Consider the following 27,910-nt stretch of genomic DNA (forward strand, 5'->3'; position numbering starts at 1 on the left):
GTCAAAGCTTTCTTTTTGGGCTTTGCATAGACGCTCTCACTAAGATTTATGTGTTAAGAGTCCCCATACTATCATAAGTTTTTCTAAAGTAATTCTTTATCTTCTCTAACAAACTCTCCTCAGTCTTTTTAAACACCTTTGTAGGCTTGAAGCGAATGCTCAGGTTCTGTTTCCAAAACCAATCTTGGCCAATTCCTTTTCAAGTGCTGCATAGGAGGAGGTGAACTTTCATATGGTGGGATAGAAAGGGAGCTTTTGCATTAATGAAATAAGAAATTAGGGGAGTGATGTGAAATGCAATTGGCAGGATAGTGTCATAGCTCAGGCTGCTACAACACAGTATCAGAAACTTTGAACAGTAAACATTAATTTCTCATGCTTCTGGGGGCTGAGAAGTTTAAGATCAAGATGCCAGCAAATTCAGGTCTTGGTGAGGGCTCTCTTCCCAGTTTGTAGACAGAAGCCTTCTCACTATGTCTTTTTTTTTTTTTTAACAGGCATAGTGGATAGTGAGAGAGAGAGAGACAGAGAGAAAGGTTTTCCTTTTGCCGTTGGTTCACCCTCCAATGACCACTGTGGCCGGCGCATAGCGCTGATCCGAAGCCAGGAGCCAGGTGCTTCTCCTGGTCTCCCATGGGGTGCAGGGCCCAAGCACTTGGGCCATCCTTCACTGCACTCCTGGGCCACAGCAGAGGGCTGGCCTGGAAGAGGGGCAACCGGGACAGAATCCGGCGCCCCAACCGGGACTAGAACCCTGTGTGCCAGCGCCGCAGGCGGAGGATTAGCCTATTGAGCCACGGCGCCAGCCCTCACTATGTCTTAATATGGCAGAGAGAGAAAGAGTTATATTTTCTTCCCCTTTTTATAAGAAAATTCACATGTCTGACACTATCTGGGAAGACCTGAGAGTTGACATCTGCTGACACTGTCAATGGGAGACCGGAGACACAACATGTGTTCTTTCCATGTGACATGGGCTTTCTTAGAGCCTGATGTATTCAGGGTAGTTGGACTTGTTCATGATGATTCTGGGGGTGAGAATAGGTTAAAGTAGCACTGCTTTTTATAATCTAGCCTCAGAAGTCACATTGTGGGACTGGTGCTGTGGAATAGTGGGTAAGGCTGTTGACTGCAATGCTATATGGGCATCAGTTCTAATGCTGGCAGCTCCACTTCTGATCCAGCTCTCTGCTATGTTCTGGGAAAGCAGTAGATGGCCCAAGGCCTTTGGTGTTTGCTCCAGCGTGGGAGATCGGAAGGAGGCTCCTGGCTCCTGGCTTTGGATTAGCACAGCTCCAGCTATTTATGGCCATCTGGGGAGTGAACCAGTGGATAAAAGACCTCTCTCTTTCTCTCTCTCTCTCTGCCTCTTTGCTCTTTGTAATTCTGTCTTTCAAATAAAAAATCTTTTTTTTTGACAGGTAGAGTTATAGACAGTGAGAGAGAGAGACAGAAAGAAAGGTCTTCCTTACGTTGGTTCACTCCCCCAAATGGCCACCACAGCTGGCGCTGCGCCGATCCAAAGCCAGGAGCCAGGTGCTTCCTCCTGATCTCCCACGTGGGTGTAAGAGCCCAAGCACTTGGGCCATCCTCCACTGCCTTCTCAGGCCACAGCAGATAGCTGGGCTGGCAGAGGAGCAACCAGGACTAGAACCCGGTGCCCATATGGGATGCTGGCGCCGCAGGCAGAGGATTAACCAAGTGAGCCACGGCGCTAGCCCCTTACAAATAAATCTTTAAAAAACAAAAGAGAGAGGGGACATCGATCCTACCTATTAATGGGAGGAATGTCAAATAACCTAAAATGTCACCAATATTCTGTGCTATATGGTAGATATCTAAACGAATAAGAGGACAGGATCATTAGAAAATTCATTTAAGAAACCAGCCTCATTAGAGAGAGATTGGGAGATACCTCACTGGGAAATGGGGAAAGAAATGTAGATGTTTTATAGGCAATTGCTTCACTATATACACTGGAGATTGAAATAAAAAATAAGCCTGTAGATTATATACATACTTGGTATATTCAGTGGGCCAAACTCAGAAGATGCAGTCCAGTCATGGTTTGGTTTTTCCACCACTTCTGATAGATAATTTGCCAATGGCCCTTCCCAATCACTTGGCAGGGAGTGTGAGAAAACCTCAAAATTTTGTCACTGTTTTTAACTACAAAAAATAGATTATTTTCAAGTATCCAAAAACCCAGAAAGAATATGTTTTAAATATGTACTATTTTTGAAAATTGAAGAGCTTCACCTGAAAATCCAGCAGCTGGCTTCTTTTGAAAACTCTAAGATCTGGTAACACTGGAATTGCATTGCAGCTAATGTCAACAGTTGAGTAGCACCTGCCCCTTTTGGACAAGGGATCCTACTCATCCTGTTTTGTGAACCGCATTAACTTCACCTGCTTGATCTCATAGCTCTGGATCTGGCCCCAAAGAACAAGCACATGGTCTCTTCTCTCACTCTCATGACTCTGCATTCCTCCTTCCCATGGGCCATTACTTCTTTCTCTTTTCCGATGATCCTTTTTGTCCAAGGGCAACCTGTCTCAGAGGTGTATTTATGAGCTTCTAAGGGACTCCTTAGGGACATGGGTGAAGCAACCTTGCAAGTGACATCAGACAACTATTATTCCACCTAGACTCTTGCCCTTTACTGTATAAACATACACATTGTTCTTAGTCTTGAAGGCAGGGGCATATATGGCCTTAGCCTTCTAATCCCTGTGTCATACACTTGGCACCAATGTGGGCACCTCTAGGGCGGCCACAAGTAACAGAACAGGCTATATCCCTGCTACTTTCCTTCCTCAGCCTGTACTCAAGGGCAGTTTAGCTAGGCTCCCTACCATTGGATTTCTCCATGAGAAAACAGCACCTCACAGTTCACACAGACCCCCTTCCAAATTCTTAGGAACACATAAAATTTGCCCTAAAACCCTTTTCCTACTTGCCCCCCAGAGCAGCAAAGGGAAGCATACAAGTTTGTGCAGCTCAAACACATGCAGCCAGGAATGAGATGTGAGCTTCCTCTCCCTCCCAAATGATTATAACATGCCCATGTTCTGGGGCTTGTCCGGGAGCCACAAGACCTAGAAGGTGAAGTGGATATAATTTATAAGACAGAATGAGTAATCTCTATAAGGGGCTCTCTCAGAAGTCCTTCATTTGACTTGTATGACCAGAAGCTGCCCCTCGATAGTGTACTCTTTACTCTTAGGGATTTACCTGAAAGAATCTAGTCCCACAATGAATCAAGAGCTCTCACATAATTTGGAGAGCAAAGATGGTCTAATCAAAATCTAATTTGGCCACCTGAATAAGTCTTGTGTGTATCTTTGTTGACAATACTTTTTTTTTAAAGGATTTATTTACATGTTGGAAAGTCAGAGTTATAGAAAGAGGGAGAGACAGAGAGAGATCTTCCATCCATTGGTTTACTCCCTAGATGGCCACAACAGCCAGGGCTGGGCCAGGCCAAAACCAGGATCCAGGAGGTTCTTCCAGGTCTCCTACATGGATAGAAGGGGCCCAAGCACTTGGGCCATCTTCACTGCTTTCCCCAGGCCATTAGTAGGGAGCTGGATTGGAAGTGGAGCAACCAAGGCACGAATGGACACCCATATCGGATGCCATCAGCTTTACCCGCTATACCACAGTGCCAGACCCCACATGTGGTTATTAACCGCCTGAAATGTGGCTAATGAAACTGACAAACTGAATTTTTAATATTATTTCATTTGATATATAAATCAAATTAGTTACATATGGATAATGGGTATTATATTGGTTGATATTGTTCTACTTAATAAGACTAAACTGGGCCGGCGCCATGGCTCACTAGGCTAATCCTCTGCCTTGCGGCGCCGGCACACCGGGTTCTAGTCCCAGTCGGGGTGCCGGATTCTATCCCGGTTGCCCCTCTTCCAGGCCAGCTCTCTGCTGTGGCCAGGGAGTGCAGTGGAGGATGGCCCAAGTCCTTGGGCTCTGCACCCCATGGGAGACCAGGAGAAGCACCTGGCTCCTGCCATCGGATCAGCGCGGTGTGCCGGCCGCAGCGGCCATTAGAGGGTGAACCAACGGCAAAGGAAGACCTTTCTCTCTGTCTCTCTCTCTCACTGTCCACTCTGCCTATCAAAAAAAAAAAAGACTAAACTGGACCTTCTAATAGAAATTTCTCCATAGTGTCACTTAACTTTTACTACAACCAGGCAAAACTATCACTTTGTCTACTTATAATTTAGGTGATAATAATTTGCAAGACATGACCAATTAAAACTACACTATCTCCACTTTAGTTCTTTATTCAAATGTCACCTTCTTAGTAAGATCTCCCATTCTGCTTAAAATTAAAACCCCCATCCTTCTTTTCTTTTTTTTATGTTATTTTTTATTTGAAAGCCAGAGTGACAGAGAAAGAGGAAAAGAGAGGAAGGGACAGAACTTCCATAGGCTAGTTCACTCCCCAAACACCCACAACAACCAGGGCTAGGCAGGCCAAAGCCATGAACCAGAAACTCCATTCTGGTGTCTCACATGGGTGTCAGGAACCCAATTACTCGAGCCATCATCTGTTGCCTCCCAGGGTGCACATTAACATAAATATGGGATTGGAGGCAGAGGTGGGACCTGAACCCAGGCACTTAAATATGTAAAATAGGCATCCTAAGCGGTGGCCACAATGCCCACTTCATGCTTATTTTTCTTATATTGCTTTTCACTGTCAAATATGAGTATATCATACATTTTATACTTTCATTTGTTGTTCATCTATCTCAATTAGAACATAAACTCAGAGAAGGAACTTATGTTTGTCTTTCTCTTTCTCTAAGGTAACCCTTCCTGGGGATTAATAGATATTTTTTCAATGAGTGAACAAGATGTTTTCTAGATCAGGCAGATCCTGCTCCATGAAACGACCTTGTTCTGCCAAGCTCCTTGGGTGGATTTATAAATGAAGATGGTTGAAAGCTAACCTCAGAGGCTGCTACTGAGGAAAGTTTAGCTGCTCCAGGTTTTACAGAGAACAGAAAGTAGAACTCCTAGGGTCCATGAAAGGAGGGAATCAAGAAGCAAGAGGATGACATGAGGCTAAGACAACATAATACTGGGCAGTCTGAAAAAATGTCCCAATGGGAGGGAGAGATCTCAAGACAGGGTTACCTAACAGTGTTGCCTTTGAAGCTGTCTATGCTGTTTAATATAAATGCAGTATTCCCCCAGTTTTCAATAAAGCCTACTTACTCAAACAAGAACAGTGCTGGGGTCGATTTTCTGGTGTAGTGGTTGAAGTCTCTGCCTGCAATACTGGCATCCTATATGGGCACCAGTTCGTTTCCTGGCTGCCCCACTTTCAATCTAGCTCCCTGATGATGGCCTGAGAAGAGCAGCAGAAGATAGCCCAAGTCCTTGCACCCCTGCCATACACATGGGAAACCTGGATGAAGCTCCTGGCTTTCCCCAGGCTCAGCCTTGGATACTGTAGCCATCTGGGGAGTGAACCAGTGGATGGAAGCTCGCTTGTTCGCTCTCTCTCTCTGCTATCTATGTCTAAATAAATAAAAAGGATACCTTTTTTAAAAAAAGTATAGTGTCAGGCATAAATGAATTAGTTATTTGTCTATTTGTTAGAGCTAAAGAAAATGGTTCAGTTTAATGCCTCTATCATTAATGTATAAAACACAGATTGGCCAGCGCCATGGCTCAATAGGCTAATCCTCCGCCTTGCGGCGCCGACACACCGGGTTCTAGTCCCGGTCGGGGCGCCGGATTCTATCCCGGTTGCCCCTCTTCCAGGCCAGCTCTCTGCTATAGCCCGGGAGTGCAGTGGAGGATGGCCCAAGTCCTTGGGCCCTGCACCCGCATGGGAGTCCAGGAAAAAGCACCTGGCTCCTGGCTTCGGATCAGCGTGATGTGCCGGCCGCGGCGGCCATTGGAGGGAGAACCAACAGCAAAAAGGAAGACCTTTCTCTCTTTCTCTCACTATCCACTCTGCCTGTCAAAAAAAAAAAAAAAAAAAAAAAAAAAAAAAAAAAAAAAAAAAACACACACAGACAATTGATGTGTTTACAAATTTGATGGAAGCAGGCACCTTGAATGGGGTGACCATGAGACTCCTAGTTTGCCATTCTTCTAACACTTACACTTAACCTCCAGAAATCGCAGCATCCTCGACCATCCCAAATTAAGAACACTCAACAAATATGTGATGAATTGATTTGAATTTTCACAAAGGTGTGCATGGATGTTTGAGTCGTTCTTGATGTAGATCTCAAGAGCCAGAAGACACAGTATGAAAAACATATATACAATGAAACTATATCCGAGAAAAATTCAGTATTTCATTTAGCTATACAGTGAATAAGCATCAAAACCAGGCTTCACAACAAAGTCTCACTCTAGTTTCTTGTTCCTTCTATTCCACCATTCAGCCCCTTACTGAAAGGGCTTGGATCTGTGCCTGAGCCATGATCTAAGTTTGTACAATTCCTGTAGTCCTTAAGTCTGTACTTCATACTTACCCTATTTTAAGCATGCTGACAGCTGTCTGCTCTTCCAAACCTCAGTAAACACAAGACCAGTCTATTAAGTGCTTTTACTAGCCAATGTTCCCCACCTTATCTTAGCAGCTATGTGCTCCATCCCTCATTCCTGCCAATTTCAAACTCCTCCACTGATACCACAGCAAGCTTCTCTCCCAAATGTTACTCATTAATTTGTGTAGCCAAAACAGAGCTGACAGAGCAGATTCTGAAACTCGGAGGAGTGGTATGGATGATCTCTTGAAAGACTGTATTTTCTAGATCCCCAAAACAGATCTGTCAAATGTCAGATGCAGAGTACAGTAGATGAGATCTTTTGAAAATCAGATTAAGAGGTAGGACTGGGGTAGGCATATCTTAGTGCTTAAGACACCAGTTAGGATGCCAATGTCCACTATCAGAGAGCCTGAGTTCAGTACCCATATTCTGCTCCTGACTCCAGCTTCCTGCTAATGCAGACACTGGAAGTCAGTAGTGATGGTTCAAGATATCGAGTCCCTCCCAACCACATGGGAGACCTGCATTGAGTCCTGGGTCATGTTTCTACCTCTGCCAGGAGTTGTTGCAGGTATTTGGGGAACAAAGCAGCAGATAGGAGATGTAACTCAAATAAATTAATTTTAAAAAATTCAGGATGAGGCCAAATCATGTTGCTCAACAAATTTTTTCATCAGTTAAAAAAAAACTTGGGGCCAGCGCTGTGGCATATCCAGTAAAGCCGCCATCCCATATGGGCACTGGCTCAACACCCAGCTGCTCCACTTCCAATCCAACTCTCGGCTATAGCCTGGGAAAGCAGTTGAAGATGACTCAAGTCCTTGGGACCCTACACCCATGTGAGCGACCTGGAAGAAGCTCTTGGATCCTGGCTTCAGACTGGCCCAGCCCTGGCCATTGCAGCCATCTGGGGAGTGAACCAGTAGATGGAAGACCTCTCTCTCTGCCTCTGCCTCTCTGTAATTCTTTCAAATAAATAATCTTTAAAAAAATTAAGGTACTATTAATAAGTCTTTTGCTGAGTGCCTAAGGCTATCATTTAAATCCAATCAAGCAAAACATAAATATGTTTATTTCATAAAGAGATTCTCTACAGCCCAATGCAAAAATACTATTAAGTTTCTTAAATGGACCAAAGAGGTATGCCTTTAAACAACTAAATTATAATGGATAGTTTAATATTTAGTAGTGCTCTGAGTTAACGGGATCTTCTCAGAAGAGATCAATATCACATTAGAAACCTGTGTATCAAGGTAGTATCTAGAAAATTATTTGAGTCCAGTCTCCTGAAAGAAGGACATTAACTGTTTAGGAAACTGCTGGTTTTATGGACACTGATAAAAAGTAAACTAAGAGGATAGAAGGGAAACAGCACATACTGAAGAGGGCCATGTTCAGATGGAAAAGGAATGTGTTGTACTCAATTTCTAAAACCTTTTCCATGATCTTTGTCTTCTGTACATCAAGAACAATGTAGATAACAATGAGATGAGGGAGAGGAAAAAGAAGGGTTTGCAGTTAAGTACAAGGTTAACACTTGGCAAACCCAAACCCAGATTCCCACCAAGGGTGACAGGAGGGGGCAGATTCATGGCTATTTCTTCCTGCAAACTTTTTGAAGCCTCAGACTCCCTGCCTACACATAATTCTTGTCGATATTCTTCCCTTAACCGCTCGTGCTCTGGTCCTCAGAGATCTTCTCTTAACCTCTGTGTTTACTCCATTTCTGGAGAGGTAGAGATTTAGCTGACAAATTTGAGAATAACTGGTGTTTTCTGCCTAGCACATTCTTCCTCTCGGGATACACCTGTCTCATAACAGCATGTTACACTCTGCTCCTCCTCACCATCAGCTGCCAAGAGCAGAGACAGAATAGGTGATGCTGTGCTTAAAGAAAATCTCTCTTCTCTCTTCCTAGCTGGCCCATATGAACCTTACTTGGCTACCCAAAAATCGCCAGCCTCCTGCCTTATGAGAAAGCCAAACCAACAGGTTTGCCTGATCTTGGACTATGAATCGCCAAAACCATGAGCCAAAATAAAACTTTCTTCATTAGTAGCTTGCCTTGGCTGTTTAGTTACAGACATGAAAAGCTGACTAACAGCCAGAGGAGGGAGAAGTTACTTCCTTCTAGCTATAGAAAGCTATAAGAGCAACTTGTCTAACTAGGGAGTGTGCACCGTGCTCCCAATCAAATATACTCTTTTATTAGCAGCTGAGGTTTTATTTTGTTTCCTATTATGTTTCCTTTATTTCTCTAATTATTCATAACCTACGAAAGGAATATGAAACATTCCTTTGAAAACCTACTACTTGGAGGATGTTATTTACAGATATTGAAAAATCAGATGAATAGAATTTGAGCAGTAACATATACAAAGGAACTTCAAAGTCTCATAAAAATAAAACTAAAAGGCAAGTTAAGAGCTGGCGCTGTGGCATAGTGGGTAAAGCCACCATCTGTAATGCCAACATCCCATATGGGTGCCAGTTCAAGTCCCAGCTGCTCCATATGTGATTCAGCTCTCTGCTATGACCTGGGAAAGTAGTAGAAGATAGGCCAAGTCCTTGGGCCCCTGCACCCATGTGGGAGACCTAGAAGAAGCTCCTGGCTCCTGGCTTTGGATGGGTGCAGCTCTGGCCATTGCAGTCATCTGGGTGTAAACCAGCGGATAGAAGACCTTTCTCCCTTTCTCCCTCCCTCCCTCCCTCCCTCCCTCCCTCTCTCTCTCTCTCTCTCTCTGCCTTTCCTTCTCTATGTGTAACTCTTTCAAATTAATAAATCTTTGTTTTAAAAAAGGCAAGTTTGATTTAAAAAATTTAAATTCAAGCAAATGACGGCTTCAAAACAATATGAAAAAAGTATGCATAGATGAGAATCTGGCTGTAGACAAGAATGTAGGATTAGGCACTGGAACAAAGCAGAGAATCTGAACTCTGAACTTGTTTTTCAGACAACATTCCAGGAGAGCTTATCTTGCAACACCACAGAGACCATCACAAATAAAGAGTAGTTAAAACTCAATGTCAGGGAGGCGCTGTGGCGTAGCAGGTAAAGCCCCCATTGGAAGTGCTGGCATCCTATATGGGTGCCAGTTTGAGTCCCAGCTGCTCCACTCCTGATCCAGCTCTCCAGTATGGCCTAGGAAAGCAGTAAAGGATGGTCCAGGTCCTAGGGCCCCTGCACCCACACGGGAGACCCAGAAGAATCTCCTGGCTCTGGCCATTGCAGCCATCTGGGGTGTGAATCAGCAGATGGAAAGCCCCTCTTTCTCTGCCTCTGTCTCTCTGTAACTCTGCCTTTCAAACAAATAAATTAATCTTAAAAAAAAAAAAAAACTGAATGTCAGCAGTTTGTGTCAGATATTCCTGGCCTAAGTTAAACACTGCAGTATTAAATTCTCCACCTAGGGTAGGAGATTGCCACCATTTGCTAAACACACAATGTATGAAGTTCTAAGTTCTTACATAGATGAGCAGGGAACTCCTTCCCTCTCCTCTTGTGTTACATCTTGGACACTCCCATAACTCTGGATATAAAAACACCACAAATTGCTTCTCAGGGAGGCAATTTCTTGAAGAAATTAGACCCTCCCACTGTCTCCTTCACTTATCACAAGCAAATAAAGGTTCCCTCTGAGCAACTCTTGCTTGGGGCTGACTAACCGGCAATACCCGAAGTGGATGGACCCCTTAAATCTGGTAACACTGTGAGCATTTTAAGTTTGGTTGCATGTGGAGCCTTGTGGTAGGCCAGATTGGTTTACAAAGCAGTGAAGTTGGCCTAGGTGAGAGGTGTTAGGCCAGTCTGTGCACCTGGATGACTACTGTGGCTTATAGAGTCTCAGCCACCAAATACAACTTTCTGTAGAGCCCCAAATGCCCTCTGTGGGCCTTTGAAAAGATTCAGTAGGCAACTTTAAGCACAAGAGCACTGGAACCTCAGAAGTGTAGGCTGCCTCTCACAGGGACAGTACAATCCCTATAGAGATTTAGAAGTTGTATTGGCCCAATGCCAAGAGTCTAACGTAACTCCATGCTAAGAATAAGACATACACAAGATTATCATAGCATTTGTGTCACTTATTTTTGAAAGCAAGTCAATCACCAATCATTACAGTAGTTATCCTAGGAAACATCACACTCTTAAAACACAGCACTTAAAGTCCTCAGTGGCCAAGGAACACAGTGTCATCCGAGACACGTAGATTGAATATCCTTGGGTCAGCTTGCCCTTAATGCTTATCAGTCATCACCCACTTTCTGAAGTCAATTAGCTGTGATCTTAAACCCAATTCATAAAAATCCCCCTACCACAAACACACCCCCATATACTGCCAGAGGCCTTAGAGAGTGGGGTCAAGATGGCATGAGTCAATTGTGCACAAGAAGCACAATTGTGATGAAGTGTCCTTTTCCACTGGAAGCTGCGGCAGTGTTTGAGCTGCCTTCTACCACTGGACCCTTTCTTCTAAGACTGAGCTGCTGATGTTGGAGAGGACACCGCAGAATAGGATGTGCTGCTTTTCAACTATTTTCACAGCATCTGGGTTCCAGTGTGCTATAGGAGTGTTTGCATAGTTCTACCTCTTACCTGGTATTGCCAGGCCAGTGTAGCCCAGGCCACACGGGCTGCCCAAAATTCCATTCTGCAATTTAGCCTGAGGAGGGAACAGTGGACACCAGCCCTGGAACCACGTGGCTCTTCTGCAGCTGAACTTGTGCTGCTTAAATCTGATGTAGACAGGCAGACAGGATAAAATTTGATTAATTTGTGAGCTGAAAGACCATGCCCTCAACCATGCCTGTTTGTGATCTCATCCCCCTTCCTGACCCCACCTGTATGCCCACCTGCCAATCAGGCTATGTAACCACTCCCCTTTGGAAGTGGATAAAGGGCCTGGAACACAGTGGACCCGGCCCTTTTTCCCCCTCATTGTCCTTTGTTGCCCTTACTGCCCATGCCTTCAGGGCATGTGGCCTTTGGGCCACCCACTCCCCATTTTCCCTGCCTGCATGCTTGTTGCACAAGGCTGGCTCTAGGCCTGCTCTCTGTGTGGTATGGATCCTAACTTAACTTCCAGACTTTTTGTCCATTAGATAAAGCCCTCACTCTCCTACGCATTTCTCTCACTGAATAAAATCCTTAAAACTTACCACGTGGTCTGGTCTATTTGAGCCAGTATTCAGAATTTTTCTCTGAATGCGTGGCAAGAACCCACACAGCTTATTAATCTCAGGAAATAATAAGCAAAACGGTTTCAAATCCACAAAAATGAGAAACCATCCCTAGAAGCAAACTTCCTTAGGACTAAACATTCACTGGGGGCTCAGGCCTGAGAAGTGACTATGCACAGGAATGTGGACTCAAAGCCCCTAGAGGGAGCCCTCACTCAATCAGTCCTGAGTGCCAGAAATGCATTGGAAGGAGAAAAGTGAGCTAGCTCATCAGGCAAAGGTGAAGTCCCCTAGTAACAATGCATAAGACCAAAATTAATACTTTTCTAAGAGTCCTCCCAAAGAGATTAAGAACACAAGCTGTTGGCACACTGGCATCTTTGGCAAAATGAAACCAAGACTTTCTTTTTCTTCAGAAATCACTGAGTTTCTACCATGTCTTTGACAGCATTAGGTATCAAGTTCAGAAACTCTAGTATTGTCTGGGGTAATGCCTGGGAATTGGCTTATTTTGAAATAAGTGTTATGGGGTCAAGGCTGTAATAATTTTTGTGACTACCTCTTCAGAATCAGTAATTTAATCTTGAACCTAGATCCTTTGGAGCTCCACGGGAACAGTCAGCCTCAAAGAATTTCAACCCTATCAAGGCAAAAAGAAATCCTCTGGTCAAAGCTGATCCAGACAGAAATCTGGCAGACAAAGTTTGTATCTATTTTTCATAATGTGTGGGCAAGTTGATTAATGTCTGTTATTATTAAATTTTTGTCCTGCTTTTTGCCATAGAAGTTGAATATGAGAGGACTTCTATTAAAATTTGGGTTATCACTGGATCTACCTTCAGGCATTTTCTTAAGGGAATTTTCCCATGTCAGAATTAAATCTGAAGACAGAACCTCTGTCCTTTTGTAGTGGACAAAGAGGTAGGAGGGAATTCAGCATGGGAAATAGAATAAGGAATTAATTTTAGGTTATTGGTACAGAGTGGCCTTTAAATTTACTAACTAGTACATTGTTAGATCCATTTTTAGAGCCTGCTCACAGACCAAATATTTACCATCTACTGATAGCCCCAGAGATTATAGCCCCAGAGGTTGATCCTGGGAAGCAGCCTCATACAAGTAAGCACAGTCTGTCTTTGGAAACCGCTCTCTTTTCCCCAAGGTGATTAGTGACAGCCCTGGCCCAGCAGGGAGGCAATGGCTAAGGCCAACGCTTCCAGGGAATGAATTTAAATTCCCAGTAATGTCAAAGAGGAATACCCTTCTCTTAACTTCTGTCTCCAGGAATAGGATTTCCCCTGTACACTCTCCAGGCCAGCCTGTCTCCTTATTCCCATGGGTGATGGGGAGGTGGTCTTTGACTGACCACTGAATTTTATAAGTGACTTTGCATACTTGAATGGGTACCCTTCCTGGTCTTGGTATTTACCAACTCTGTAGAGTGTACATCTTTTCTGTTCCTTCGTAGGCTCTGCTCCTCCAGAACGCACCTCTAGAAAAATTCACTCGCCTTTACCGCAAGAAAGTCATGGTTTCCACCTGGCCTCCACCAGCAAAGCAGTCTATAACGACTGCCTTTTTATTTTCAAATAGTTTAAAACACTATCGAGCAAAAGGGTATTATTATTCGCCTCCATCAGAAACCTCAACAACTACTAATTGATATTTCTGTCCTTAAAGCTTTGAGTCTGACTTCAGGTACTTCAAAAAGTTCATGGAAAATGGAATTAAAAGTTCATTTTGATGAAAAAAAAAAAATTCTTGCAAACAAGGGGTCTTCAAAGCATTCATGGCAAATGCATATTATGAAAAAAAAAAACACTGATTTCAAAAGTCTGTAACAAAATAAACATTCTTTAATTCCATTTTTCCAAAAATGCTTTGAAGTAATCCAACAATTGTATATGCAGGGCAATATGCAAGATGCTGAGACACACAAGACAAGAACACTGTCTGGGGCCTGTCTTCCCTCACAGAACTTAGTCTAAGCTAGGCCCATCCACCCCATGTGACATAACCTCTCTCTATTCCACACCATTCCAAGCTGATTTGCACAGGTTGACCTCTTCTTTCCAGAGATCATCCTTCTCCTACTTAGACAGAAATCTTTGATTTTTCTTACTCCTCCTTTCAATTCATGGCTATGACACTGCCTTATATCACTAAGCATTTTAATTTCATCTTGATTCCATTACTGGTCTACTTTGGCTCTGACATCTCAGGTGGGTAATTCTTTCTATTAAGGGTTGTCCTGTGTTTGGTAGGATGTTTGGCAGCATCCCTGGTATCTGGCAACTGGATGCCATATCCTATATTCTGCCCTCCCTATTTATGGGGCATCTCTGGGAATTTCCAAAAAGGCAGCAAAATTGTCCTCAGCTCAGAATCACCATTACTACACCAGAAGACCATGTCCTGGATGATCATTGCACTAAACAGCTGTTCAAAGCTTGGTTACAAGGGCCTGATTAGAAAGTGAATGCAGCACATTACAGTTGACTCAGCAAATAATTCTTTAAAAAGTAATGACTGATGGAGATAATACACTTAAAGGCTGATATTAAGTAAATCAGAAGCAATGCTAAACTTTAAGCCACCTAAATTAATACTGAAGTGCTAGAAATATTTTTTTCAGGCATGATAATCCACTAATGAAAGATTTTCTCCCAGCAAAGTCATAGTCACACTGATTACTGAGCAAATGATTAAGATTAATAAATTCATTAAGAGGTGAAAATATGGAAATGGAATATACAACCATATTCAATTAGAAGCAATTTTAAGAGAATTTTATTTAACTGTCAATTTACGACCAACATCTAACAGTTTTGCTACTAAGCAAATTAGGAAGAAAATGTAAATTAAATAGTATGAAGGTATACTTTCAATGAAACATGGTCTTAACAGGATATGAATATACAACTTTAGTGGTTTTATTGCATTGTTAGAAAATTATTTTATGAAAGATACAAAAAATCAATAATGTTATTTATTTATTTTACAATCAGTAATGCCATCTTTTACCATTATGGCTTTAAATTTTCATTCTACCCAACAGGTTTCAAGAATAGTTTATTACATGCCTTAATAAAACATTTAAAATATTTACAAATTCAAAATAGATGTTCCAGAACTGAAAATAAGTTCACCTGAGAATTCATTTTAACATTGCCATCTGTTGTTTTTTTTTCCAAGTTGTTAACATGGCTGTGTCCACATGCAAACCTATATCATCTACTGCATCAAAACTGGTTAAGCATTAAGCTATCATAAATTGTTATAAAACTTACAGATGGAGAACCAAGATTATATCCACATTTGTTTTGAATATAACAATTTAAAAAAGTTTTGCTCTAGCTACAGAATGCAAATAAGAGAAGCAATTTTAAGATAATGTTTTTTACTGACTCAGACATAACAGCTTTTTAAAAATTATCAAGCACTGAGAAAGTCAGTTCATAAAATAAGGAACAATGATCATGTAAATATACAACAAACAAACTGAAAACAATAGTTTCAAGATTCTGCATGAAGGAAAAGGCATACACTGTATACACATAATCCTGTCATTTGTCTTCGGCAGCCTCAAAGAAAAAATATTGCCTTGAAAGAAATTTTCTTAGAAAAAAAGTCTCTAGAAGTTAGTTAAAATAGGCAAAAATGTGTAATGCTATGCAATATATAGAAAACTTTCCCACTTTGTGGACAAAAGACAATGATAAATTCTTTTTTATCTGTCCATCTATATTACAACTTGAAAATCATGTAGGTATGAGGTAGTGTAGGTATTTGTATTACATGCTGGTTATTAAAAGTAATGCTAAATTTTAAGAAATATTACATGTGGCCAATAATCAGATATCATTAAAATAAACCCTTAATGCTAAACTTTTTATAGTAGAGAGAAATTTAAACCAAGTGCCTTAAAAATTATAAATTCTGGAGACAACTAGGTTTTATCATAAAATACTAAGTAACCACCTTTCAAAGCAAATATTTACAGTAGCAATTAAAATTTAGCCAATTATTTGACATTTGCACATACACAAACTGATACGACAGAGAGCTGAGATACAATGAGGTAGGAAATCAAGGATTCTATTGGCTTGTATAGATTTTACATTTTGTAAACCAGAAGTTTTATATTGTCTTATATCATGAAGTTGAAATTTCAAACTACAAGGATAAAAGAAACAGTTAATGAGGATACCTAGATCTACATCCAGATATTTACAATTGTTTTGTAGTATGGGATACATTATCTTAGAATTATTTTCCCTGAAAAATTGAGTGTACTTATGAAAGTCTCCAGAAAATAATCCCAACTAAGTCTCTCTTACAACTAAGTCAAGAACAGAGATAACATACAAACTACTAAAAAAATAAGCAGTATCTTTCCATACCCACACCCTGATGAGAAAAGCTAACAACTGACAGATTATTCTGAAACATTAAGAGTGGTCCCCACATATTCTCACAGCAAAGGTCTACTTGCTTCTGACTCATTCATATAAGATGGGTGGTGATCTCCCAGTTTAGCTACTCAGGCTCTTCACAGACAGAGGATGCAGTCTGTAGTAATAGCTCTTTCAGGTATCTGGTCTTGGAGAAACAAAGTACTTTCTGTTCCAAACATGATGAACTAATTTTGTACACTTTAAAACTGGGTTCTGCAAACGTTTCTACAAATGTGAATATAGGTTGAATATCCCTTATCTGAAATGGTTAGGACCAGAAGTGTTTTGGATTTTGGAATATTTGCATATATATCTTATATATATATAAGATATCTTGAGGATGAGACCCTTGTCTAAACACGAAATTCATTTATGATCTCATATAGATCTTATACACATAGCTTGAAGGCAATTTTAAAAAATGTTTTTAGTGTACTTGCATTTTGACAATGACCCATAACACTGAGGTCAGCTGTGGATGTTCCACTTGTGTTACCATGTCAGCACTCAAAAGTTTCAAATTTTGGAACATTTCAGAGATTTCTCAGATTAGGGATGCTCCATTTCTACATTCAATTTATTTTTAACTGCTGAGCAGATCCATAGTTTTCATTTGAGTTTTGAACATGTCTACAATTCCAGAATAGCTAAGAAGTACTGCAAAATATTATGAGACAGGTGCTTAGGTTAATTTTAAATTCGGGAAAGACAGTAAGGATTAAACCTGGTTTCTAAGTGCAAACTCATAGGGCAACAAGATAGTTTCAACCTTTTTTCAAAAAATGGCAGAGCTGTTATAAATACACTTTTAACTAAAATTATGCTTTTTATAAGTAAACCACAGGATTTAAAAAGTGGGATGAAAAATGAACTGAACTCCAAGTAAATGTAGGCAATTTCTTTCCCCTTGATGCCTGGTTTTCTCGCATTCTTAATCTATGATGGGAAAGTAAACAGCCCTGTAGGTTGGGAAGGTCTCCCAAATTCCAGGGAGCCCATGATAATTCTGCCAGTACATCTACTCAGGTAACTCCATCATAAGTCATTATTATCAGGAAAAGGAAAATTTACCATGCGTAAAAATATGGTAGAGACTATATAAAGGGAGAAAAAAAGAGGGGAAATGACACTTATATATTGTTATGCAGCCAAAAATTCTACAACTGAAATAGAAGAGGAGCAGAAGCCCCCACCTTAGGCCAACCTTGTTTACTAAATCTTCTCTGTGTGGCTTAGGAGTCACAATGAAGTCCACACAACCTCTGGTCTTAGAGCTGAAGAGCAAAGCTCTAGCATTCAGGCAAGACTGCAGATGTACACATATATTTCCAATAAGCTGACACAGTATTTCTGAATAAAATAATTCTATTAACATTGATTCCAGTGAAATTTTCTTTTAAACTTTTGCAAGCCACTTCTTTGGTAGAATCTATCTGCAGAAGTTTGCAGCTGTTAAACTGATATTTTAAATACTGGGAAGAGTTATTACTATAGTTATTGCTTAAAATATGAGTTTTAAAGGCCTGCTACATTTTCACATGTGATTTTTCAGTATCCTGGAGGCAAATCATTTCTGTGTCTCCATTGCTGTGGAAATCAAGGAGAAATCAGGGTTGACTTAAGAGAAATTCTCTTATGGCAAACTACTAGGGGAAAAAACAACATTGGTGACAGATGGCCATAGTAGGCTTTCAAGACAATGCCAAAACTTCCACAGAAAATTAGATGATCTGAATGAAATGAATACAAATTTACTCATCAGTTGTACATTTATCAGTCATCTGCTGACAGAAATCTGAGATCCCACTACTCTGACGACACTGTTCCACAAGCCCGGCTTGCTCAGAGATGGCTGTGGGAGTCTGCTGAGACTCCTGCCCCCGTACAACACCAGGCTCACTATTCACTCTCCCACTGGGAGGCAACACAGCTGGACGCCCATCAGATAAGCTAAAAATTGATGGTAATGCATGTTCACCATCAGAAGTACTTTTTTCTTTTTCAGAAATTAAAAATGAAAGTGGGCAATCTGAGGCTGAGTACTTGGCAAGTATCTGTATTTGTTCTTGACTTAGAGCTGCTTCTTTACAGACTTGCTGGCAGAGTCCAGTTAGGTTCTGCTTTGTCTCACCCAGAGTTGACAAAATGTGATCTCTTTCCTTCAACAAGCTCTCCTTTTCATTTTGCTGTGAAACAAGGGGAAGATAAAATAATGACTATGGTTATTAGCTCAATCAATATTTTAAGGTGATCAAACATTCAATATTTACAGTGTCTTCTCACTAAGAAAGACCACATGGAATTTTTCAAGTTAATCCAAATATATATTAAATGCCAAAAGTCCACAATTAATTATCCAAAACCCTTGGAGACAGATTCATCTTGGAATTCCGAATTTTTCAGATTTTTAGAAAGATAGTAAGGGTATACAAATAATCCCATTAGCCATTCTGAGGCAACAACCTACTATCAAACATTTTTACATTTCTAAGTAAAATAAAAATATCAAATAACGCACAAAGTAGAATAAAGATTCTATGTAATTAGTTCAGGTCAGTCTTTTGGCCAAAAGAGTTTGTGACAAACTTTCATAGTTTTTAGAGCATTCCGAATTTGCAGACTACAGATAACTCAGTATGAATAACATTTTTGATGGGATCTGATTATAAAAGCATAACTTCAATGAACACAGCTTAACTACTGAGGCTCAAATCATCGCAAGATTCTATGAATAACTTTTTTTGCAGTTATTTTGTACTAGACATTGTACTTAACGTTTTCAAATATACAATCTCAGCATATAATCCACACAATGATTCTGTTAATATTAAACCCATTTTATAGATGAGACTAAAAGTTCAACATGTTCAGAGAAAGAATTACTAAAGTGTGAAAAAACTGGGCCTGGAGAAGGAAGTAATTCAGTGTTTGTTAACTATTGTATTTCTTAGTATAATTTTTAAATGTTACCCCCTAAGAAAGCCTACCATAGAATTTGTATTTCTTACTATAATTTTTAGATGTTACCCCCTAAGAAAGCCTACCATAGAACTGTTCAAGTTTCCTTTCTGTCCATGTCACTTACAGTTGCTGATAGTGTAACTTTTTGAATCATCACACTACCTCATCCTTCCTATTTTATCATCTTAGTGATTCCAATCTCTTATAAACTAGGAAACCAAATCATCAAGTTATAAGATAAAAGTAAATAAACGCTGATAGAAGGTCAAAGGTTTCTCTTGCGCAATTTTTGACAATTCTCTTGGCAAGTCAGCAGTCTTGTTCTGCTTGCTCTTACAGGAGAGTTGAAGTTGCAAGTTTACACTGAGATGGGTAATTTCATAGTGCTAATCTATAACTACCATCTTTTAGAGTTTCTTCTGACTCTAAAACAGCTAAAAGTATAAACAGAACTCTTTATGTACTTAAAGAAGCCCTATTATGATTTCAGACAAAAGTATTCTTAAAAAATTATGTATGAATCCAGTTATTGGTAGTTTAAAATTATTTAAAGTCATATAATATTTTGAGAAAATATGCAAAGGATAAACATTTTACATTGCAAAGAAAATTGGATTTGTTTAGATTTTTATACAATAGTTTTGTTTCAAAAGAAATAGGTATAAGTCCAGAATGAGTAGTGCGTAAGCACATGTGTGCAGCAAGACGCATGCTCAGTCAGTACACTTTCTTTTCCTTTTATGCCAAGTTTTTCAGTTGTAATGTTCTGATAAAATGAATCTGTAGGTTCAAGGAAGGCAAGAACAGCACCTACTACAACTCATCCTGGGAAAAAACAAGTTTAATGCAATCAGCACCCTTTCATTTTATAGCCTCTCATAAACTAACCCAAATGAAGATGGAAATGAAACTTCCAAAAAAAAAAGTAATAATAAGAGGTAACTTCCTTCTGTCACAGAAATATGTAGGCATGGATTCCTCTAAAAGTTAGGATGAATCTTTTCTGAACAGCAATAAATAAAATTTTAACTGCTGATTATATAGTTATGCAAAATAATGATCAAACTTCCTTCAGAAACTAGAACTACTAATTAACTTAGATACTATGAAAATTGCAAATATTTCATAATTTCTGCAGCTTTATATAAGTATGCATTTGATTTTTAAATATTCTCAATCCTCTATCCTCCACTAAGAAAGGACATCATTTTTTAAGTATGTTCCACACCAGATGGCTTGCTGCATCCTCACTACAACTAAGGCAAACAGGTACAGCCCTGAAACTCTACTATAATGGTTTCTATAAATTAAATGCTCCCATCAGTTCCTGTATACTTCTTTTTAATAAAGACTTATTTATTTATTTGAAAGACAGAATTACAAAGACAGAAGGAGAGAGACAGATCTTCTATACACTGGTTCACTCCCCAAATGGCCACAACAGCCAGGGCTGGGCTAGGCCGAAGCCAGGAGCTTTATATGGGTCTCCCAAATGGATGCAGGGGCCCAAGCACTTGGGCCATCTTCTGCTGCTTTCCCAGGTACATTAGTAGAGAGCTGGATGAGAGTGGAACAGCCAGGACTTGAACCGGCACCCATTTAGGGTGCCAGTGTGTCACAGGCAGCAGCTTTACCTTCTATGCCACAAAGCTGGCCCCCAGTTCCTGTGCACTTTAACTTGTATATGGCTACATTACTAGGTATCCAGTTGATGTTTCTATATCACTCAAATTTTAAAAATAGAAATTTATTATTATGGCAGTCAACTTAATAGTTAAATAGACTAATTAAACTTAATCACTTCATAATATGATCAGTAAAGATATCTCCCAAACATACACACTACCAGTGTTCTGTTACCTATTTCTAGCATATACTTTAATTTTCATTGGAAGTCCTTTATCTTTAATCACAAATCTATCAAGAAAAATAAAACTGGCATCCTGTTGCCATTCTGCATTTTATGCTAACAAAATAACTACATCTAAATCCACATTTTGAACAGCTAGTTTACATTGCTCATTCAAATATATGAAGTTTTCAAAAATTATTTTGAATTCAATTCACCTAACAGAGATAAAGAACATACCAAAAGAGCCAGACAACAGTGACAATTTATTTTAGGTAAGGAGTACACACTACTAGAAAATGTCATTTATGACAACACAAAACCTCTTGACAGTCCAGGGAAATTCACAAATGGCTCTTAAAAACAAGCAAAAATGTTCAATTCTTCTAATAGGAGAGATTATAAAAGAAATTATCATATATCAATCTTCAGTACCAGACTGAGGAAAAAAATCTGACAACAAACTCTTCACTGAGGCTGTAGGCAGACACATAAACTAATGGTGGAGAAGCAAATGGAGCAATTATTCCATAGAAGGGAAATCATTAATATCTAACATGGTATCTATTCACTCTTGACCCAGTGATCCCACATCTAGGATTTTATCCTAAATATGCAACTACTTAAAGACAGGAAAATAACATATAAAACTATTCACTGCAGCATCCCAAACATCTAACAATAAGAAACTGATCTGAATAAACTACTACAGCCACAACTGAACACTGAGAAAATAGCTTAGAGCTATAAAAAAGTTACTTCTCTGACTTAGAGAAAGTATCTACCAGCAGTCAATCCCAATGAAGAGTCAAACAGAACTATGAATATAAAACACTTCTATGTAGCAGAAAGAATAATATACATAAAATACTAACTTGTTTCTAGGAAAGAAACACATGGAAAAAAATCCAGAAATGAATGAAAATAATTACATCCAGGAAGTAGTCATTAAAAGTATAAGGAGAGGATGGAAGCAAGACTTTGGAGTTTTCTTAAAAAAACATATGAGACCAGCACTTGAAGCAGTAGGTTAAGCATCCACCTGCTGTGCTGGCATCTCATATAAGTACTGGTTCGAGTCCTGGCTGCTCCACTTCCGATCTGGCTACCTGTTGATGGCCTAGGTAAGCAGTGGAAGATGGTCCAAGTGCTTGGACCATTGCACCCATGTGGGACACCTAGAAGAAGCTCTTGTCTCCTAGCTTCAGATTGGCCTAGTTCCATGCATTGCAGCCATCTGGGGAGTGAACAAATGGATGGAAGACTTCTTTCTGTCTCTCCCTCTGTCTGTAACTCTGTCTCTCAAATAAATACATAAATCTTTAAAAAAAATTGTAACTTTTAAAACACATAAATGTTTTAAATAGTCAAAAATTAAAAATTTAAAGATAGTAAATCCCAGTAATATAAACAGAAACAAATTCTCTATCAAACTGATAACAAAAAATTATTTCAAATAACTTTATTAAACTTCTATACTCTGGGATATATTTAAGGACAAAAAGGCAAATAAACCTTAAATTTTATTCACTTTTTTTAAGATTTATTTATTTATTTGAAAGAGTTACACAGAGAGGAGAGGCAGAGAGAGAGAGAGCAAGAGAGAGAGAGAGGTCTTACATCCGATAGTTCACTCCCCAATTGGCCGCAACGGCCGAAGCTGCACCAATCCGAAGCCAGGAGCCAGGTGCTTCTTCTGGGTCTCCCACGCGGGAGACCCATCTTCTATTGCTTTCCCAGGCCATAGCAGAGAGTTGGATCGGAAGTAGAGCAGCCAGGTCTCCAACCGGCACCTTATGGGATGCCAGCGCTTCAGGCCAGGGCGTTAACCCGCTGTACCTCAGTGCGGGCCCCTCTACTTATTGTTAACAGTAATGATTGTTATTTTGTGACTATTACATATATATTTATATATACCTCAGAAAGCCACATAATATACTAATATAATTGGAGCCAAGATTTTCTCTGTAAACAGTAAGAAAAAACATACTAAAGAAGTAATGACCGAGCCAGTGCCGCAGCTGCGGCTCCGGCACCCTGGGTTCTAGTCCCGGTTGGGGCGCCGGATTCTGTCCTGGTTGCTCCTCTTTCAGTCCAGCTCTCTGCTGTGGCCCGGGAGTGCAGTGGAGGATGGCCCAGGTCCTTGGGCCCTGCACCCGCATGGGAGACCAGGAGAAAGCACCTGGTTCCTGGCTTTGGATCAGTGCAGCGCGCTGGCTGCAACTCGCCGGCCGTAGCAGCCACTTGGGGGTGAACCAACAGAAAAAGGAAGGTCTTTCTCTCTGTCTGTCTCTGTCTAACTCTGCCTGTCAAAAAAAAAAAAATAATAATAATAATGACCTTTACACTGCTAAATCTGGACTAGAAATATCTACATAAACTTGTGATGATTTCTGACATTTCTCTTTCATTTACTGAAGCTTGACAGGTACATAATGAGTAAACTCACATTCAGGCACATGTATTTCCTAGCTCTATCAGGGTAAAGGCCCAGAAGTAGCAATCCATAATCTGCTAAAAGAAAACAAAAAGTTTTGGAGAAATCAATGATTCTAAATCTTGAGACAAAGAGGTACAAGGTGAGCCTGGCACAGATGCTAGATGGCACAGAAGCTTTGATGAGCTCTTGTCAAAAGGAGAGCAGTTGGTTTAAAGTGTTCTCCCTGGCCAATTTTGGAAAAGTCAACATCAGAAAGACCAATCATTATCATTGAGTCTAACAAAGTGAATTAGAAAAATTAATCTGTGAGCCCAACTAACTAAGCACCAAAAAGGAAACCTGCTGAAGTGAAATGGACACTACGAGAAACAGTGACTTGATCGGCCCTTGTCCTGACTACTGATGTACAACTTAATAATTTATACCTTTTAGTATTTTATTTGTTCTACTTAATACTATTGGTTGAACTCTGTAATTAACACACAATTATGTTCTGTGTGGGTGCGAACTGTTGAAATATTTACTTAATATATACTAAATTGATCTTCTGTATATAAAGATAATTGAAAATGAATCTTGATGTGAATGGAATGGGAGAGGGACCAAGAGTTGGGAGGGTTGCAGCAGGAGAGAAGTTATAGTAACACTACAGGGTGGTGGCAGAAAAGAAAAAGAGAAAGGAATTCTTTTTAAACAGGAATGTCAACTATCAAATGTAAGTGGAATGACAAAAATCACAAAAATCACTAATCCCAAATGTAAAACCGAATGAAGTAGGAATATGGGGGAACAGGATATTCACAAAGTGCCTAATGATTCAATTACAATGGCAAAAACATAACTTCAAAAATGAAGAAATCTGGCAATTACTACTGCCTTAAGTGGGACACCCTGATACTGTGTACCTAACCCAGCTGATGCAATATACACAGGATTTAGTGAATGTTTAATCTCAATCAAACAACCCAAACATTTCCCAATATACATGAAATAAAGGGAAAAAGAATGAGTAAAATAAAGCCATGAGGAAACAATAAGACAAATATTAAATGTGGGATGTTTTATGAGAAATCTGGCTTTGATTCTTCAAAAAGTTATTCTCCTTTTTAAAAATGGTCAGACTTGGGGTTGGCACTGTGGCACAGTGAGTTCAACCACTGCCTATGACGCCGACATTCCATATGTCCCAGCTGCTCCACTTCCAATTCAGGTCCCTCCTAATGCGCCTGGGAAGTCAGCAGAAGATAGCCCACTTATACCCACATGGGAGACCTAGATGGAGTTCCTGGCTCATGGCTTCAGCCTAGTCCAATTGCGACTGTTGCAGCCATTTGGGAAGCAATCCAGTGGGAAGATTCCCATCCCCTCAGCCCCCACTGTATTTCCAACTCTGCCTTTCAAATAAATAAAATAAACCTTTTTCTTAAAAATTGGGGGCCAGCACTGTGGCACAGTGGGTAAAAGATGGTCCCTGTGAAAGATTACTTGGAAAAGACCCCAGAAGCATAGGCAATCAAAGCCAAAATTGGCAAATGGGAATACATCAATTGAAAAGCTTTTGTACTGCAAAAGAAACACTCAGCAAACTGAAGGGGCAACCAACAGAATGAGAGAAAATATTTGCAAACTATCCAACTGATAAGAATCAGTATTTTCAAAATGTCCATTCTTCCAAGAGCAATTTACAGATTCAATGTGATACCAATCAAAATACCAAAGACATTCTTCTCAGACCTGGAAAAAATGATGCTGAAATTCATATGGAGACACAGGAGACCTCGAATAGCTAAAGCAATCTTGTACAACAAAAACAGAGCCAAAGGCAGCACAATACCAATTTCAAGACATACTACAGGGCAGTTATAATAAAAACAGCATGGTAACTAGTACCGAAATAGATGGATAGACCAATGAAACAGAATAGAAACACCAGAAATTAATCCAAACATCTACAACCAACTTATATTTGATCAAGAATCTAAAACCAATTATTAGAACAAGGACAGTCTATTCAACAAATGGTGCTGGGAAAACTGGATTTCCACACGCAGAAGTATGAAGCAAGACCCCTACCTTACACCTTACACAAAAATCCACTCAACAAGGATTAAAGATTCAAATCTATGACCCGACACCATCAGATTATTAGAGAACATAGGCACAGGCAAAGACTTCTTGGAAAAGACCCCAGAGGCACAGGCAGTAAAAGCCAAAAGAAACAAATGGAATTACTTCAAATTGAGAGAAGCTTCTGTATGGCAAAGGAAACAGTCAAGAAAGTAAGGAGGAAACTGACAGAATGGGAGAAATAATTTGCAAACTATGCAAATGATAAAGGATTAATAACCAAAATCTACAAAGAGATCAAGAAACTTCACAACAACAAAACAAACCCAGTTAAGAAATCTGCCACTCTGGCCTCAGAATCAGCCGTTAAGGCATGTGGATCTGGCTGAAAAGCCCATCAGAGGATTTCAGGCATGGAAAGCCAAGACACTCCAGCAGGAAAAAAAAAAAAAAAAAAAAAAAAAAAAAAAAAAAAAAAAAAACTAAATGAAAGATCTCCGCGAGTGAGATCCCAGTGGAAAGAACAGGTCATCAAAGAAGGAGGTACCTTTCTCTGAAGGGAGGAAAGAACTTCCACTTTGACTATGACCTTGTCTAAATATGATCAGAGTCGGTGAACTCAAAAGGCTTCCATAGCCTTGGTAACTCATGACAAGAGCCTAGGATGATTACTGATGCCATATACAAGACTGTCAATTTATTAAGTCAACAACAGGAGTCATTGTGCACTTACTCTTCATGTAGGATCTCTGTCCTTAATGTGCTGTACATTGTGATTTAATGCTATAACGAGTACTCAAACAGTATTTTTCACTTTGTGTTTCTATGTGTGTGCAAACTGTTGAAATCTTTACTTAATATATACTAAACTGATCTTCTGTTTACAGAGAATTGAAAATGAATCTTGATGTGAATGGAAGGGGAGAGGGAGTGGGAAAGGGGAGGGTTGTGGATGGGAGGGAAGCTATGGTGGGGGAAAGCCATTGTAATCCATAAGCTGTACTCTGGAAATGCTGCTGCCTGCAGTGCCAATATCCCATATGGGCACCAGTTCAAGTAACGGCTGCTCCACTTCCAATCCAGCTCTCTGCTATGGCCTGGGAAAGCAGTAGAAGATGGCCTAAGTCCTTGGGCCTCTGCACTCACGTGGGAGACCTGGAAGAAGCTCCTGGCTCCTAGTTTCAGACTGACACAATTCCACCACTGCAGTCAATTGGGGATTGAACCAATGGATGGAAGACCTCTCTCTGCCTCTCCTTCACTCCTGCGTAACTCTTTCAAATAAATAAATAAATCTTTTAAAAAAAAAAAAAAAAAAAGGAAATCAAAAGGCCAAAAGACACATGAAAAAATGTTTAGGATCACTAGCTGTCAGGGAAATGCAAATCAAAACTACAATGAGATTTTACCTCCCCCTAGTTAGAATGGCTCTCATACAGGCATCAACAAACAACAAACGCTGGAGAGGATGCGGGAAAAAGGTACCCTAATCCACTCTTGATGGGAATGTAAACTGGTAAAGCCACTATGGAAGACAGTATAGAGATACCTCAAAAATCTAAAGATAGGCCTACCATATGACCCAGCTATCCCACTCCTGGGAATTTACCCAAGGGAAATGAATCAGTAAACTGAAGAGCTATCTTAACTTCAATGTTTATTGCAGCTCAATTCACAACAGCTAAGAATGGAGTCAACCTAAATGCCCATCAACCAAACAGTGGATAAAGAAATTATGGGATATCTACACTATGGAATACTACACAGCAGTAAAAAAAAATTATATCCATTCATTTGCAACATAATGATCAATCTGGAAAACTTCACACTTAATGAAATAAGCCAGTCCCAAAGGGACAAATACCGTATGTTCTCCCTGATTTTTGAGAATAGAGCACCTAGAATGGAAGCTGTAGAAGTGAAACTGACACTCTGAAAAACAATGACTTGAACAGCCCCTCATCTTGACTGTCCGGGAACAGTTTTTTTTTTTTTTAATTTTTTTTTTTCTTATCTCTTCTTCATACTATATCTTGAACTCACCCAGTCCTTCCTTCCCTCCCAGCGGCTTAACAGAGTTAATCATATATACATAAAGTCAGTTGAAAATAGATCTCAGAAAAAAATAAGAGGGGGAATAAAATAGGGAGGAGGAAGTTTGTAACGATAAAGCTGTATAGTCCTGCATACAGTCCTACTGACTTACTTCTAAGGGCACATTTTCAAAACGTGTCATGGGACTCCAAATCCCATAAAAATTGATGGTAAAAATGCCATCTTAATTGTTAAAGTTAGCATTTTAAGTGTAAAAGTGAACACATAGATAGGATTTAAGTGTTAAAGAGATCATATAGGGGCCAACGCCGTGGCGCACTAGGTGATCCTCCGTCGCGGCGTCAGCATCCCATAAGG

General features: G+C 40.0%; 1 protein-coding gene and 1 long non-coding RNA gene across 16 annotated transcripts in view; both read right to left on the reverse strand.

Annotated features, from left to right (window-relative positions):
* LOC127494001 (uncharacterized) overlaps positions 1-11,279 on the reverse strand; it is a 184,676-nt gene extending 173,397 nt beyond the window's left edge. For all 10 annotated transcript variants that reach the window (XR_011387744.1, XR_011387738.1, XR_011387746.1 and 7 more), the window contains exon 1: positions 11,141-11,279. This is a non-coding gene — a long non-coding RNA (uncharacterized lncRNA). The remainder of the gene's footprint in view (positions 1-11,140) is intronic.
* Positions 11,280-14,486: 3,207 nt separating this feature from the next.
* The window catches only part of BACH1 (BTB domain and CNC homolog 1), a 57,400-nt gene continuing 43,976 nt past the window's right edge, over positions 14,487-27,910 (reverse strand). For all 6 annotated transcript variants that reach the window (XM_008267170.4, XM_002716782.5, XM_008267171.4 and 3 more), the window contains one exon: positions 14,487-18,367. In XM_008267170.4, the coding sequence (XP_008265392.3) occupies positions 17,933-18,367 (435 nt within the window). In that variant the 3' untranslated portion in view covers positions 14,487-17,932. The remainder of the gene's footprint in view (positions 18,368-27,910) is intronic.

This window comes from Oryctolagus cuniculus, chromosome 4 (assembly GCF_964237555.1).
Source record: "Oryctolagus cuniculus chromosome 4, mOryCun1.1, whole genome shotgun sequence".
In the NCBI taxonomy this organism is placed as follows: domain Eukaryota; kingdom Metazoa; phylum Chordata; class Mammalia; order Lagomorpha; family Leporidae; genus Oryctolagus; species Oryctolagus cuniculus.